Genomic DNA, 16,532 nt, shown 5'->3' on the forward strand with positions numbered 1-16,532 from the left:
ATGCTTACTCGATTTTTCTACTAATGTATCCTTCATACTTGAATGCCTCTATTTTATGAAACTAGAGCCATGCCCTTGTAAAATCCTATTCCAAGCACAATTAAAATAGAAAACACGTTGAAAGTTATACTGCCTTTAACTATCAAGAATATTTTTCTTTACTATTTTGCAAGTCTGACTTTACTACTCAAATACATATATATTAAGTTGTCCATCCCATGCTAACAAACCTTAATATTTTCCCCTTTCATTACACTGTAACTTTAAAGAATCCTGAAGTTACGTTTTAGTAATTAGTTAGCAGGTTGTCAAAGACTAATACTCTGGTAAATACTATGTTTACAGAGATAATGGACAAAGTTCAAACATTTGATAGCATTTATTACTTGTTTGGGTGAGGTATTTTCTAAATGTTAAAATACTAGCTGAATGCCACAACATCTGAAAAGAATGTTTGCCCCTCTAAAACAGTATTACAAGTGAAAAAATATTCTACTACCCACTAAAAAGGATTAAATAAAGTACACTACAGACTACATAAAAGCAAGCAAGATTTGAAGCAGGCAAAATAGCTCCTGAAGGTGGCTGTTTGTAAAAACAGCTGCTTCACAATATTAAAAGATGTTTTGTGATTTCCAAATGGACTTGTTAGTTTAACTTTCTCTGAAATTAGTTTTAAACCAAGTAACAATAACAAAGCCCCTGGGGCTATTTCTGCCTGCCTGTGCTGTAGAACTCACCACATGCTCAACACTTTCTGGCAGCTATACAGAAAGAGAGTAAGGGAAAAAAAGAGAATCAGAATACCATACAGAAGAATAATTTTACATCTTTCATATGTAACTTTTGGTAGAGAGAACAGTATCTTAAAATACTTCAAAATTAGTTGAAATATCAAAAATGCATGCACTTCTCTAGTATAGAGAGATGTGCTGCTGAGGGCTTAACCTAGAAAGCACAAGCTACAGAAAATCTATTACTGAAATATTTAAAGCCAAAATTAAGTATAGCACTATAGTTTTGCCCCTCACCAGTGACTATTCAGTTTAGACAGTATTTTTTGAATTAACTATACAAGAAAAATTTTGAAGCAGCTGAGCACACAAGATCCAAAGAATATGAAAAGATGGACATACTTAGTTTCATCCATTACTTCTACTTCTGCAGGAGCTGTGATGGGTGCATTTGAATGGCCTGCAGTTGGGTCATCTGTGTTCAGTTCTCCATTTGTTGAGCTTACTACCTGAAATCACCAGAAATACCTGAAATTATGCTAATGCCAGACATACATTTGTCAATTCCTAAAGTTACAGTATATCTTCAAAAATCAATAGTTTCTGTTAGTTCCATAATTCTTTTTATTCCAATATTATCATCTTTTCCAGGTTTTACCTCTGCATCCCTGCATTTCTGCCATTCTTCTTTCATATCTACTAGTGGAACTGACATCTACTTGACAGACTCAAAGTGAGTGGACTAAGCAAAGCAATTTTGTTGATCAGATTTGCTGATCTCCTTCATATCTCTTCAGAGCCTTAAGGGAAGGCACTAACCCTTTTCCTGATATCAATTCAGTCAGTCTCACCCTATCTCTGCTTCTTTACTGTGTTTAAGCTCCTTAGTCTCCTTCTTTGTGTGGCACAATTCAGTTGTACCTCAAAGAGTACTCACCAGAAAAGGGGAAAACCAAGACATTTTTTAGACCTAAGAGTGTAGCTGCTGTTTAGTTTTCACTCTTAAAGCACAAGAACACTTACTGCCATCAAAAAAAGAAAAAAATTCAGATTACTCTTCATTCCCATTAATTTAGACTCAAATTCCTTTGTAAATTCTTGAGCCACCTGGACAGCTCTGGTTCTCTGGGAATGTTTGTTTTGATTTTAAACCAAATGGAACCCAATATTCTCTCTCTCAGTTCCTGTCAGCTTTTCTGCATGATAAATGGAGCTATTCTAAAGGCCCTTCCCTTATTCACCTCACAATCTGCCAGGAAGATGGTTAACTGAATACAGACAAGACATATCTGACCAGGGTAGTGATAACTAACCCATTAAAGTTTCAAGAGGTCTACTGGCTACAATGTATCAGTAAATGCTTGTCAAGCAACCGCACAAAAATATTGTCTGGCCAAACAATGTAAGAGCCTGCAGAAAACATCTGTAAAATATAATCAGCTACAGGAAAGTGGACCATTAGTAGTTCATAGTTCAAGATTCTTACCAGCTGTTGCCTGAAGGTCAGAGATTAACATAGAAGAAAGCAGAGGGAAGGAAAGTCATCATCATAGTGTTACTATTTCGCTCACCCTTTCAAACTCTCTTAAAGTAGCAGTTATGTCTCATCTATGGGAGTCCAGGAAGGCTGGACATACTTCAAGAGAGAAGTCTTAAGGGCACAGGAGCAGGCTGTTCCCATGTGCCAAAAAGCAAGCAGGAGGGGAAGGAGACTGGCCTGGCTAAACAGGGACCTTTGGCTGGATCTCAAGAACAAAAGGAGAATCTATGACCTGTGGAAGAGGGGCCAGGTCTCTCCTGAATCACAGAACCTTATAGGTTGGAAAAGACCCTTGGGATCATCAAATCCAACCATCAGCCCTACTCTACAAAGTTCTCCCCTACACCATATCCCCCAACATCTCATCTAAACGACCCTTAAACACATCCAGCGATAGTGACTCCACCACCTCCCTGGACAGCCTATTCCACTGTCTGACCACTCTGTCTGTGAAAAATTTTTTCCTAATAAATTTCCTTTTCAGTGGTGGCTTTCAGCTGGAAGATTTCTTCCTATCCTTGATTCTTTTACAAAAAGACCCCCTAGAGCCCCTGACTCTTAACTGTAGTGCAAGTGAGAAATCCCAGTTTTGTAGTGTTCCTATGTAAGACATCATCGCTGAAAACCTGTTTGCAAAATTGGAACATGAAAAGATTATTCTGATGGTATGGCTGCATAGCAAGACAGAATCACAGAATCAGAGAATTGTCTAGGTTGGAAAAGACCTTGAAGATCATCTAGTCCAACCATCAAGCCAACATTAACAGTTCCCAACTACACCATATCCCTCAGCGCTATGTCAACTTTACTCTTAAACATCTCCAGGGATGGGGACTCCACCACCACCCTGGGCAGCCCATTACAACACCTAACAACCCATCCTGTAAAGAAATGCCTCCTAATAGCCAGTCTAAACCTTCCCTGGTGCAGCTTGAGGCCATTAACTCTTGTCCTATCACTTGTTACTTGGTTAAAGAGGCTCATCCCCAGCTCTCTGCAAACTCCTTTCAGGTAGCTGTAGAGGGCAATGAGGTCTCCCCTCAGCCTCCTCTTCTCCAGACTAAACAACCCCAGTTCCCTCAGCCGCTCCTCGTACGACATGTGCTCCAGACCCTTCACCAGCTTCGGTGCCCTTCTCTGGACACACTCGAGTCATTCAATGTCCTTTTTGTAGTGAGAGGCCCAAAACTGAACACAGTCATCGAGTTGCGGCCTCATCAGTGCTGAGTACAGGGGTAAGATCACTTCCCTGTCCCTCCTGGCCACGCTATTGCTGATACAAGCCAGGATGCCATTGGCCGCCTTGGCCACCTGGGCACACTGCTGGCTCATGTTCAGCCGGCTGTCAATCAACACCCCCAGGTCCCTCTCTGACTGGCAGCTCTCCAGCCACTCCTCCCCAAGCCTGTAGCGCTGCTGGGGGTTGTTGTGGCCCAAGTGCAGCACCCGGCATTTGGCCTTATTGAAACTCCTACAGTTGGCCTTAGCCCATCGCTCCAGCCTGTCCAGATCTCTCTGCAGAGCCTCCCTACCCTCGAGCAGATCAACACTCCCACCCAACTTGGTGTCATCTGCAAACTTAGTGAGGGTGCACTCGATCCCCTCATCTAGATCATCAATAAAGATGTTAAACAGGAGTGGCCCCAAAACCGAGCCCTGGGGGACACCACTCATGACCAGCCACAAACTGGATTTAACTCCGTTCACCACAACTCTTTGGGCCCGGCCATCCAGCCAGTTTTTTACCCAGCAAAGTGTGTGCCCATCCAAGCCACGAGCAGCCATTTTCTCCAGGAGAATGCTGTGGGAAACGGTGTCAAAGGCCTTACTGAAGTCAAGGTAGACAACGTCCACAGCCTTTCCCTCATCCAGTAAGCGGGGTGTCCTGTTTTAGAAGGAGATCAGGTTCGTCAAGCAGGACCTGCCTTTCATAAACCCATGCTGACTGGGCCTGATCATCTGGTTGTCCCACATGTGTTGTGTGATGGTACTCAGGATGAGCTGCTCCATCAGCTTCCCAGGCCCTGACGTCAAGCTGACAGGCCTGTAATGTCCCAGATCATCCTTCCAACCCTTCTTATAGATGGGCATCACATTGGCCAATTTCCAATCTGTCGGGACCTCCCCGGTCAGCCAGGACTGCTGGTAAATGATGGAAAGTGGCTTGGCAAGCACCCCAGCCAGCTCCTTCAGCACCATCGGGTGTATCCCATCCGGTCCCATAGACTCGTGTGTGCCTATGTGATGCAGTAGGTCACTGACTGTCTCCTCCTGGAATGCAGGGGGGTCGTTCTCCCAGTCTCTGTCTTCTGGCTGAGGAGGCTGGATTCCCTCAGTACAACTACTCTTGTTACTAAAGACTGAGGTAAAGAAGGCATTAAGCACCTCAGCCTTTTCCTCATCACTCGTTGCCATGTTTCCTCCTGCATCTACCAGGGGATGGAGGCTCTCCCTGCTCTTTCTTTTGCTGTTGACATACTTATAGAAACATTTTTTTGTTATCCTTGATTGCTGAAGCCAGGGTAATTTCCAGCTGGGCTTTAGACCTCCTGATTTCTGCCCTGCATAGCCTCAAAGCATCTTTGTAATCACTGTGAGTGGCTAGCCCCTTCTTCCAAAGATCATAAACTCTCCTTTTCTCCCTGAGTAGCAGTCAAAGCTCCCTGTTTAGCCAGGGTGGTCTTCTCTGTCACCTGCTTCTCTTACAGCACCTGGGGACAGCCTGCTACTGTGCCATTAAGACTTCCTTCTTGAAGAGTGCCCACTCTTCCTGGACCCATATACCCTTCAGGACCATCTTCCAAGGGAACCTGGCAAGTAGATGCCTAAACAAGTCAAAGTCAGCCCTTTGGAAGTCCAGGATGTCAGTTCTGCTGCCCCCTCTCCTGGCCTCTCTAAGAATAGAGAACTCTATTATTTCATGATCGCTGTGCCATAGTCAGCCTCCAACCGCCACATCATCTACCAGTCCTTCTCTGTTCACAAAGAGGAGGTCCAGCAGGGCACCTTCTCTGGTCAGTTTGCTCACCAGCTGTGTCAGGAAGTTATCTGTCACACATTCCAGGAATCTCCGGGACTGGTCCTGCTCTGCTGTGCTGTATTTCCAGCAGATGTCTGGGAAGTTAAAGTCTCCCACAAGAACAAGGGAAAGTGATCGTGAGATTTCACCTAAATGCCTACAGAATATTTCATCCACCTCTCTGTTCTGGGTGGGTGGCCTATATTAGACTCCTACTACAACATCTGCCCTGTTGGCCTTCTCCCTGATTCGTGACAGAACAAGAGGGAATGGCTTTAAACTGCAACAGGGGAGGTTCAGACTGGACATCAGGAAAAAGTTTTTCACAGAAAGAGTGGTTAGACAGTGGAATAGGCTGCCCAAGGATGTGGTGGAGTCACCATCCCTGGAATGTGATTAAGGGTCGTTTAAATGAGATGTTGGGGGATATGGTGGGGATATGGTGTAGGAGAGAACTTTGTAGAGTGAGGTTGATGGATGGACTCGATGATCCCAAGGGATCACTCAATGATCCCAATCATCACTTGATGATTCCAACCTGAATGATTCTATGACTCTATGATCTATACATAATCAGAGCTAATAGCCTTGCGTACTGAGGTTTGCTTTGTGGTTCCTATTGTAACTAAGTACAGAGCTTCACAAGTTTGCTGAACTTAAGCCATTTCCGATGCTGTATGCCTATATCAGGTCGAGCTTTATTCAAGTTTTACTAAAACAGGAACCACTGCCAAAAACCCTGCAGCCTAATAACAAAACAAAAGATGAAATTGGAAGAACCTAATTAAATTTTGGTCAATACAACTGAAGGAATTCTAGGAGATTGGACTTTATTTCTTTGACAACAGGTAAGTCAGTGAGTGGATTTTCAACCAGGTGCCTTTAGCTTAGTTACATATCATTGGAGATTACAGAAGCACTAAACATTCAGTGACAGAAATAGGTAGAAACTGTACTTTAACAAATCACAAGATGGTGGGTCAGGCATCTTAAACTAAATGCCCTGGGTTAGCAGATTTTTTTTTTTTTTAACAAGTATCTTAATGTTTGCTATCATCACTGTCCATATTTGCTAGTAAGGGGAAATAGTATGGGAAACAGTAGATCCCAAACATCTCACCAGGTATCTTACTGGGTAGATAATTTCATTGCTTGCAAAATACCCAGGTGTAGCAGTGATAAGCAGAGCAAAACCATATGGTGTTACATGGGAAGTACTTACTAAATAAGACAGGATCATTCATGAAAATGTAAGGTAAAAAAATTTGCTCAACTTGTCCACCAAATGAATTCTGGATCCAAAGGATTCAAATCATAACTCCATAACCAACCATAACTCCATAACCAACCATAACTCCATAACCAACCATAACTCCATAACCAACCATAACTCCATAACCAACCATAACTCCATAACCAACCATAACTCCATAACCAACCATAACTCCATAACCAACCATAACTCCATAACCAACCATAACTCCATAACCAACCATAACTCCATAACCAACCATAACTCCATAACCAACCATAACTCCATAACCAACCATAACTCCAGCCTACAGTAATCCATATAAAGCAATATCACCCAATTAAGACTGTAGTCAACCTTGCCTGCACTCCTAATAATTCAGCATTTCTGTTCCATGAGCTAGACTTGAAATGAACTTTTCTAAAGAGATCCTCAGACCTGTGCTCAAGGTTTAGTAAACAAGGATTGATCAGAAACAGAAGCCTTTATCTTCAGTTCACTGAAGTAAGGGTAGGGTACATCAAGAAACAAAACAGGTATATATGCCCCTTTCTGGATGGGAAGCAAACCCATACACCTTATCATTCTTTACTTCTCACTGTAAAAAGCAGGTGACAGTTTGCACAGGTATTTGCAAGACCTCCTGTTTTCTTCTTTCTTCCTACAAAAAGCAAATGAAAACATTTATGACTCTTACTCAAATCTCTAACACACTGACCAACTCTAGCATCTATGGAGCATGGCATTCTCCTTCACACTTCTTTCCCAGGAGTGCCTATACAATCATTCACCTCTATCTTCTTGGACAGAAGATTAAAAAAAAAAAGAGATCAGACTCAAGCAAGTACACATTCTTCATTTGAACTGGAAAATATGAAAGTAGTTATCTGAAAATCCTTTCTACATCAATAATCTAGTTATGAATATTATTTTTCAACAATAGGTTGAAAAAAATCCATCTTTCCCTTCTGATGGATAAAAACATTAGGAGAAAGTAAAAACATTTTGACAGGAACAAAACTCTACCTAAGCATGTTTTTACAGTCCGCCCTTTTATTACTACTAGAAGAAGTCTATTTTGGAGAGGCAGACAGATCAGCAAAAAAAGGTTTGCTACTCTGGTTCAAGATTCATGGACGGTTCCTATCAGTCTTTGTCAACAACTTTCTTCTGGTCTCTTTGGAAACTCTTCTGGCAATTGCCAGACATCTGCAGATATTGTCAAATAATCTGCAAGATTTGAGCAACTCACAGAAACAAAAAACCTCCTGGTTCATAAAAGGTTTGGGTTTTTGCTTGGTTTGGTTTGGTTTTGGTCTGGGTTTTGATTTTGGGGTTTTTTTGTTTTGTTTTGTTTTGTTTTTAAATCACAGTTGAAGTCATACTAATCTAAGCTGATTTCAGCTTTAAAGGAGTAATAGTAATTTTCTGCTTGGGTCAATGCACTGCCATATGATAACAAAGAACAAATTTCACCGTTTCCCAACACATTTATATGCTTTTAAAAGAGGAAGCAGAGAAGCTCTAACAACCTGTTTCATGATCCTTTTCTTGAAATTCTTCAAACTGACTTCAAAACTGAATAGTATTTCTTGACAGTGGTTTCACTTTGTGGTAGAACTCTTTCTTTCCAAGACAGCATGTGTCCTAAGGTGGTTTTTTATTAGTTGAAGATGACTGTTTAAGAAACTTTGAGAGAAGCTTTGTAGAAAGCTTCGCACCAGATAGCAGAAGACCGTCCTGCCTCACTCTGGGTTGGTCTCTATCAAAGAGATAGAGATCATGGAGAAAGAGACCTCAGTCCTTCCCATATACATACACTAGACACATCCACCAAATACACAACCAAATATGATCAAGTATAATTGCCCGTGCATGGCTTAGTTTAGATGGGAGGAAAACAGTGTTCATCTTTTCAGAAAAACTTGTGACCTCTGAAAGCATAAGTGAACCAAAGGGTATTGGTAGTCAGAAACACAGCATCAGTCATGTTTCTCTAGAATCACAAATGCCAAGTTTCCCTCTAGTCTACTACTGCTGAAAACAGCTCTAGGAACAGTCTCAGTAAACTGAAGAACCAAGGATGAACACACCTGAAACAGAGCAAAATATTTACCTTTAAAAAAACCTAACAAAGACTCATTTAAAGGAGCACAAGAGATTGACAGGAGTGCTTCAGTTCCATTAGCAGTAAGGCTACAACTGTATGATCTTACAATTATAAATTCTGTACCTTGCTAAAAAGAACTAATACCAGAAGTTAATTCTCTGTGACATCAGTAAAATATTTTGCAACCTGACCAAAAAAGTTCATTTGGTACAAGTCTGATAATGCAGAGTAAATGAAGCACTGTTAACACTCAGTAGTCTGATGAAAGATGAGAGGCACAATTCATCTCTTAGCAGATTTGTATACAATAGTAGTGGAAAAAATGGGGTTATTGAGTTATGTTTTTGCACCTAAAAATTCTGTTAACAAGAAATACATGCACATTTTTCCATGAACAGTCACAGAATTACGTTTCCGAAAACGAGTATTTTAAACTAGGTTTCAAATTAGAAGTGTTGCAATGTCAAAGATTAACTTAAGCTCCTCAATTATACACAAATGGGACATTAACTGCTAAACTGAAAATCTCTAACAACTTTAAGCATTTTGATAACAGATCTTATCCTGGTTTGTATTTAGTTCCTTCAAAATTAACCAGTTCTTCAAAAGTTTAGTTTGAAGAGCACATATAAAAAGAAGCATATGCATCACATTGGCTGTTTCCTGCTACCCTCTAAGGCTAACAAACTTAAAAGTACCAGACCCACTACCTAATAATGAGACACATTAACTGTGGAACAGATTAGTTTCTGAGATATATGGTCCTTTAGAAGCTTGACAAGGGCCAGTAATAGTAAGACAAAGTTAAGCCTGCATATAACAGTAAATCTTCAGGCTAGCCCCATGCTTTGTTTTGTATGTAAACTAATTTTTTACTTGCTATGTTCAAAAATGAGTCAGAAAGTCTCTCAAAACAACTTCTGCTGATTTTTATGCTTATAATCACAATAAGGTACTGTAAAAATTTGAAAAAAAGACATAGAAAATACTCCTTCATTTCATTACCAATCTCAGTAACTGAATTCTTCACTCTTCAAAACAATAAAGCCAGACTTCATGCCTAAGCAATTCCTTAGTGATACCACAGAATGCTGTATTTTACCTTCAGAAAGGTTCCCGTTAAGACAAATGAATGAGAAAGATTCACACTACCTTTTTAATTCACAAAATCTTAGGGAAATTGATTTGCTTCATCTAACACATTGCTATCTTGACTTCTTGAAGGAGAGGTGACTTGCAACTTAAAACTGCTTACATCAAATACCTAACCTTTCAAGCTGTTCCTAAGGACCTTTCAAGACCTGTGGCACTTCACTGGGAAGTTTTTAATCTGAGATTTTAATCTAAGCTCCTTTTAAAGAATTTCCAAATGGGAAAACAGAAAGAGAAAGGTTAAGAGGAAGACTAGTTAGCAAGTGATGAAAAAAGTACAGGTTAGTACAGTCTTTATCAGTGCATAAGCAGTTTGCAGTTCATGCAGAGAAGGAAACAATTCGGTGTTGTATAACTGACATTTCTGGGAACTGAGGCAAACAAAAATAAAGTCACAGGAAGCTGCTGAATGAATTGCTGGGAGGTACAAGTTGCTCTCATTAATAAGGCTACACAAACTAGAAAGACAGCGTGCCATACTACAGCATTTTTAGATTATTCTATATAGAGATAAGTGGAAGAAGGGATGTGAACTATTTCTAGAAGTCTTCCCTTTAAAACTCAATTTACTAATAGTATTTAAATTTTAAACATGAACTGATGCTACAAAGTAAAGTCAGACAGGATTAAGCACATCAGTATATCTTTAACATAGCCCTAGAGAGTCTGGGATAACTTAATACAAAACCAAGAATGATTACTATTAATGAACAAACCATTTAGAACCTGTATATTTCCCACCTGAATACCGCTACTAAGAGCATAAAATGTATTCTAACATACATATACACACAGAGCAACATTCAGTCCACTTGCATTTAATGTCATGGTGAAGAATCACTAACACATTTTAATAATCTTCCACAAAAGAATCTCAAAGATGACATCAGCAGTAGTATTACAGATGACTAATAGCAGTGACCTAAAAAACCATTCCATTGTCACTTTAAAATAATCTGCCCAATTTTCATATCTTGCAGAAAAACAGTTAATTCAGCATAAAACTGATCTCAAAGATGAGCAATGACTCAATGTCACAGAAAAAATAAATAACTTTAATTTCATACCTCAGACTCAACTATCCTTTGAACAATTATCTGTGGCACTGCTAGAACTTGTCTTCTTGGGGACAACTAGGAATCCAGCTAAACTAGCTAGCTAATCGTCCAACTTAATAGCATGGTTCAGTTGGTATCACTACAACAAAGGGATATTTGACAACGGTGCAGGGCTCAAACTTCAAAACAAAACTGAATATATTACGTGTTTTATAAGTGCCTTTAACGAGAACGCATGAACACTCAACATTAAAAAGCAACCCAATTAAGCTGGCTTCTGTGCAACACTTGATCTTCAAAGACAGAGACCAAATGGTTGCACTTGTGCACACTGTTCTTTTTACATGGCAACTGTTTAGTCTCAACTGATTTAAGTGATCTGAACTCAGAATGCCCATATCCTTTGAGAAATAAAGGAAGAACATATTAACAGAAAGGAATACTACTGGCATTTCCTAGAAATGTTCTCCCTGCACCCAATGAGTATTTAACATATTACAATGCATCAAATCTCTTTTGATTGTTACATTTTATCTGAGAAAGAGTAAAAGGTTTCTTAAGTGCTACAATTGCCAAAAGAGTAATATGATACACAATTTGAAAGTTCTACTAACTGGAATTTAACATGTGAAATATGCATCTTTCGAACCTAAAAAATAAAATTAAAAATATTACAAAATGTAATAATTTTGAAAGATAGAATTTCAAATCCAATTTTGATTTCACATTACTATACTGTTCTCAAAAGATAAATTACTACCTTTAAAACTGATGTTGAGAGAACTATCTCAATTCAAGTTAAATTTACAGCAATGTTTTTTAAAATATTTGTCAATGGGAAGCACTGAACAATTTTTAAACTTTTCTTGATACACAGTGGTAGTTATAATCTACCAACTTTTCTTACATGACACATGACAGTACTTTATAAAGCAGCAAATTCTAGAGAATGTTAAGTTTGAATTGAGTTTTGAAGCATTTAAAAAAGATACTGAATTATCACGCTGGTGAGACTACAGCATTGTTTTCTTTACCCTAGACTTCTCAATCTTTCTTCAGGCACTGACAAATTTATTCCAAAACAAAACTTCAGAAGAAATATATCTAACTTAGATTGTCAGAATCAAAAAAAGCAGCAGACAAAAAAAATTTTTTCTCCAGATAACAATTCACAAAGCTAAATTACTTTCATTTCGGACTGAAAGCTCAAAAGTTCATACAGACTTTGCAGCTGGCATTTTGCATCCTTCTACATTAAATTTAGATTTGTGTTCTCCCAACCATCTTGTCCCCAAACATATTCAAAGAGCAAGACACCAAAAAGTAAAATTAAGACCAGATCAGAAAAAAAAAAGCTCTTTCAAGAGAAAATAAACTAATAGTAGAAAAAAGATTGTTGGGTTTCTACTCATTTTTCCACTGATAAGTGTGAAGTACTGCCCTGGGAAATATTCTTCTAGTCAATTGTTATTTGAACAAAAGTAGTAAAGTTAAACCAAAATTCATTACTTAACATTTTCATTTGGAGTTTGCTTAAGGAACAAAAAACATGACTTGAAAAACACTGAATTCAGTCAACAGTGCTTTAGTTGCTAATACAACTAACACATCAAAAGTCTAAACTTCAGTTGCTTGCACTACTGTAAGTGGATATTCCTTCAAAAAGGGAGAGTTCCATTGGTTTAGACTTTCACTAAGGAACATGTAGCAGAAATTACACATACAAAAAGATCCATAGTTTTCTGCACCTGTTTTAATTTCTGTTTGGCAATTGTGAAGTAGGCAATAATAGGAACATTCTGAACATTACTGGAAAGTGAGTTTAATATGAAAACAGGAATCATGGCATGCACTAGGAAACTAGTATTATATAATGCAAAATGACTGGTCAAGTTATGCAAAGAAGCAAAAAATACCTGTACCGAGCCACCATGTTTGTCAGCTGCTAGGTGAGCCCTCAAATGATGTGGATTGGCTTGCTGTGAGTCCCAAGCTGCCCTATGGTCTGTTGACTATCATTTTTGAATGCATTAGAAATATATGCAAAAGAAAAAAAATTCAAAAATAAACAATTCATGCATTAACTATATATTATTTTTTAAAAGCACAGAAGCAATACGTACTATGTACACACATAGATTGTACATTATCTGCGTACTTATATATGCCTACACATACATTTTCATAGAGAAGTAAAGTCAGTAAAACTCAAGATTCCTATTAAGAAACAAAGTCCAACACAACCTTATAACTTAGCTTAGGTAAGTGGACACAGATCTAAATTCCTAATGTTTTTACCACCTTGGTCATTATCCCAATTTAAAAAAAAAAGTGAAAGTGCTATACATACATGTTAGAACCACATTAGATGATATAGCTTATGGGGAAGAGAGTTAAAAACAGAGAACTATAAAAAAAAGAAGTATCAGCAGAGAGAAAATTCACTACTAATGTAAGCTACATTATATTATAGCATCAAACAAGCAACCTTTTAGGACATTTAATGTCTACAGATACAGAAATATATTAACAAGGATCTTAAATCAAACAAAAAACAAAGAAAACCTGGAGTCAATTTTATTTTGGAGTTCTAATAAAAACAACAACATAGGACAAATCATTAGACAAAAGACAAAGTAATGCTGATAATCTTAGATGAGCAGTTTACCTGATTTTTGGATTGTTGTATTTTATCTCTGTGCTGATATGCTTCTCTGTTTGAGGACAGTGCAGGGTCTGAATGTACTGAACCCACTGGAGTAGGCTACAAATATAAATAATACGTAGCAACTGGTAAAAAAAATAAATTTCTAAGTCTTACCAGAAGTTACTGGTTTTTAATAGCAATTAGTCTTTAATCTGACAGTTTCCCATAACCCAAAATTAACAAATTAAAGCAAAAGCTTCACTAGATACTTACTAATACCAAAGAGAAGGAATCGCAAACCAACACTCACATAATTTCATGAAGTAGCAATTCTGTGTATTATCAGACATTGATTTGCTGAAAGACTTTAGGCTGATATTTTCAGTAGTTAACAGTTAGGACATTCTGATGAAAGCCTGAAGAAAGGCTTAATGTTTAACAGTAAACACTGAAAAAAGTTTTAGCAATTAAATATTACGATTCTTCCAGACACACAAGGAATTTCAGGGTAAAATGCATAATCCAAAATTGACCAACACACACACAATCCCTGCATTACTTATTAAGAAGCAGCAAGGAAAAATTTGAGGTGCTGAAAAATTAATCTTTTACCCTTTCTTTAAAGAATATAAACACAGTATTTTCCGAAACTTTAGATGCACTGTGATGGAAACTGATATTCTATATCATATTTCATTAGAACAGTACATTATAGACAGTTTCTTCACAATGAACTGATAAATATCTGGAGCATACCTCAGATGCACAGAAGTGGTTGCTCTATATTTTAAAGACACTGGGAGCAAGAAAGTCTCCAAAGCAAGAAATTACATGCAATAATGACAATCACCTGCAAAGTTTCAAACTTTCTTCAACAGAAACAGTCTTCAAACTTCAACCAGTCTGAATTCCTACAACCTTGTTTTGGACCAAACAGAGATTTACTCTGATATTAAGAGTACATGTTTGGAAAGAATTCAATATGAAAAATCTCAAGCCAAAAGATAATATTTGAAAATGCATCTGAAAACAGGTTTGCAATAGCAGCTGTTCATAACTCTAATAGCAGCCATGAGATTCTGAAACTCAAGACTAACACTGGCTCAAAACTGACCACACAAAGAAAACTGGTATATTGCTAATAGCTTAATTGTACTCACCAACTGTTTGCCAATCCAGTCATATTCATAATCAAACACATAGCCTTTCCGATCAAGTAAGTCTGTGAAGAGCTTTTTTAAGTAGTCATAGTCTGGCTTTTCAAAAAAATCTAGCCTTCTTACATAACGTAGATATGTCGCCATTTCCTCTATATAAATAAGAAATGTACATAATTGCCATACCTGTTATAATGGCACTCAAAAAACAGTACTTACTACATTTTAAAGCAACCTCTACCTCTCACCATAAAACCTGAACATCTGTTCACCATGAATCTGTGAATTACCAGAAAGGTTAGTTAATAGTAATAATATTCTTCAAGATATACTGCCATATTTAATTTTCCCTTTGCATTGTCTGTCGAGATCTTCCATTCAACCTTCCAACTCTGATGCACAGTGTGCCAAAAAAAAGCAGAAGAAAAATGCCTCTACTTTTCAGGGGTTTTCTTTTGGTCAATTAATTGTACAAAGGCAAGCCTAAGGAAAGGTGAAGAAGTGGGTATATGAATGTAAAGGGTAGACTATGTCTCAAAGACCACCTGTTACTGGAATGTAACCTTCCTTTCTTTAAAAGGAGATCCACACACATGTTCTAACGTGGGCAACTCCAATTGTCCTGACAAAAACCACTAGGTGTAGGCTCTGTTAAGCTGAACTATAGTATGACTGTGGAATGCTGCAACAGTGCTGAATGCTTCAGTCATCATGTTATGTGAAGGTGTTGAGCAGAATTGGCAAATATCCTGAACAGAAACACTGCAGAGAAGTACTAAGGTTACTTGAGCTCTTGTAGAATGATTTCTGACCAGTGCCAGTTTAATATCACTGTTTAAATACCACGTAAGCACACAAATGGCAATTCATTAGGGTAGGTGTTACATGGAAGTTAAGATTCTCCCAGTGGTGGAAAGAACCACAGAGATTTCTGAAAGGGCCTAGACCTGTAAAGATAAAAGGAAAGAGCATTCCTAGTCATTAAAGGATATGAAGCCAGGACCTTCTAGTTAAGACAAGAGTTCCAGCATAAACCTCTTGGCAGGTGAGCAAGGCATATAGAAGTCCCATTCTTGATAACAGGTTTAAACCATGAAAGGCTTCTGTGACAGTAACTGTAAGGAACAAACATCCTTATAGATGGAAGACTTCAGGAATCCAAGGGCTGAAAGGGAGGACCCATGAAGCACAAGCTTCAAATCCCATTGAGAAACTGCTCAGACACGTGACCACATTTGCAGTAACTCCTTCAGGAATCAGTGAAATAATGGGCATGTGGAAATACAACAGTCAGAAAAAAAGCAGATGGTGAGAAGAGATAAATGTTAACAAGCTTTCACAAAAGACCAGGTCCTATAGGTCCTTCACTCCAGCAGGTATTGTAAAAAACAACTGAAGTATTGAAAGAGTGAAGGAAGCAACAACCTAACCACGCTGAAGTTCTGGTTCATTCAGACTGCATCCATCCACACCTTCCTGTTATACAAAGAAAAAAGGAAAAAAAAAAGAGAAAAAAAAGTATCACACTGCAAAAACTTCTTACCATCTGGTATGAATCAGGTGAAGCACTTAACCTGAGTCCTGGGTCATGAATTCCAGATGGACAGAACTCTTAAAATCTAACATGTTTAGGAACCTTTGTAGTTCATGAAAGGGTGGGAAATGACCACTGGCAAGCCATTCTGACAAAACCAATGATTCCCCAGTCTCAAGCCAAAAAGGCCCCAAAGTACAAGAGAAGGCACCTCTGTAAGACCAGAAAGTCAGAAGAAAAAGTTAAAAATAGATGCCACCAGCACTCACTGATCCTATGAAGAGGTATGTATCAGAAGCAGAACAACAGTATCACTGCACACTCACCCT

At 38.3% G+C, this 16,532-nt stretch overlaps 1 protein-coding gene across 7 annotated transcripts in view; it reads right to left on the minus strand.

Moving 5' to 3' along the window:
• CSNK1G3 (casein kinase 1 gamma 3) overlaps positions 1 to 16,532 on the minus strand; it is a 90,517-nt gene that overhangs the window by 7,717 nt on the left and 66,268 nt on the right. For 4 of the 7 annotated variants that reach the window (XM_074812079.1, XM_074812081.1, XM_074812080.1 and 1 more), the window contains exons 11-15: positions 14,673 to 14,821; positions 13,534 to 13,629; positions 12,782 to 12,877; positions 1,137 to 1,243; positions 741 to 764 (exon numbers count right to left, since the gene is read on the minus strand). In XM_074812079.1, the coding sequence (XP_074668180.1) occupies positions 741 to 764; positions 1,137 to 1,243; positions 12,782 to 12,877; positions 13,534 to 13,629; positions 14,673 to 14,821 (472 nt within the window). The remainder of the gene's footprint in view (positions 1 to 740; positions 765 to 1,136; positions 1,244 to 12,781; positions 12,878 to 13,533; positions 13,630 to 14,672; positions 14,822 to 16,532) is intronic. The other 3 variants (XM_074812082.1, XM_074812085.1, XM_074812078.1) reach the window with 2 other exon arrangements.

This window comes from Strix aluco, chromosome Z (assembly GCF_031877795.1).
Source record: "Strix aluco isolate bStrAlu1 chromosome Z, bStrAlu1.hap1, whole genome shotgun sequence".
Taxonomy (NCBI): domain Eukaryota; kingdom Metazoa; phylum Chordata; class Aves; order Strigiformes; family Strigidae; genus Strix; species Strix aluco.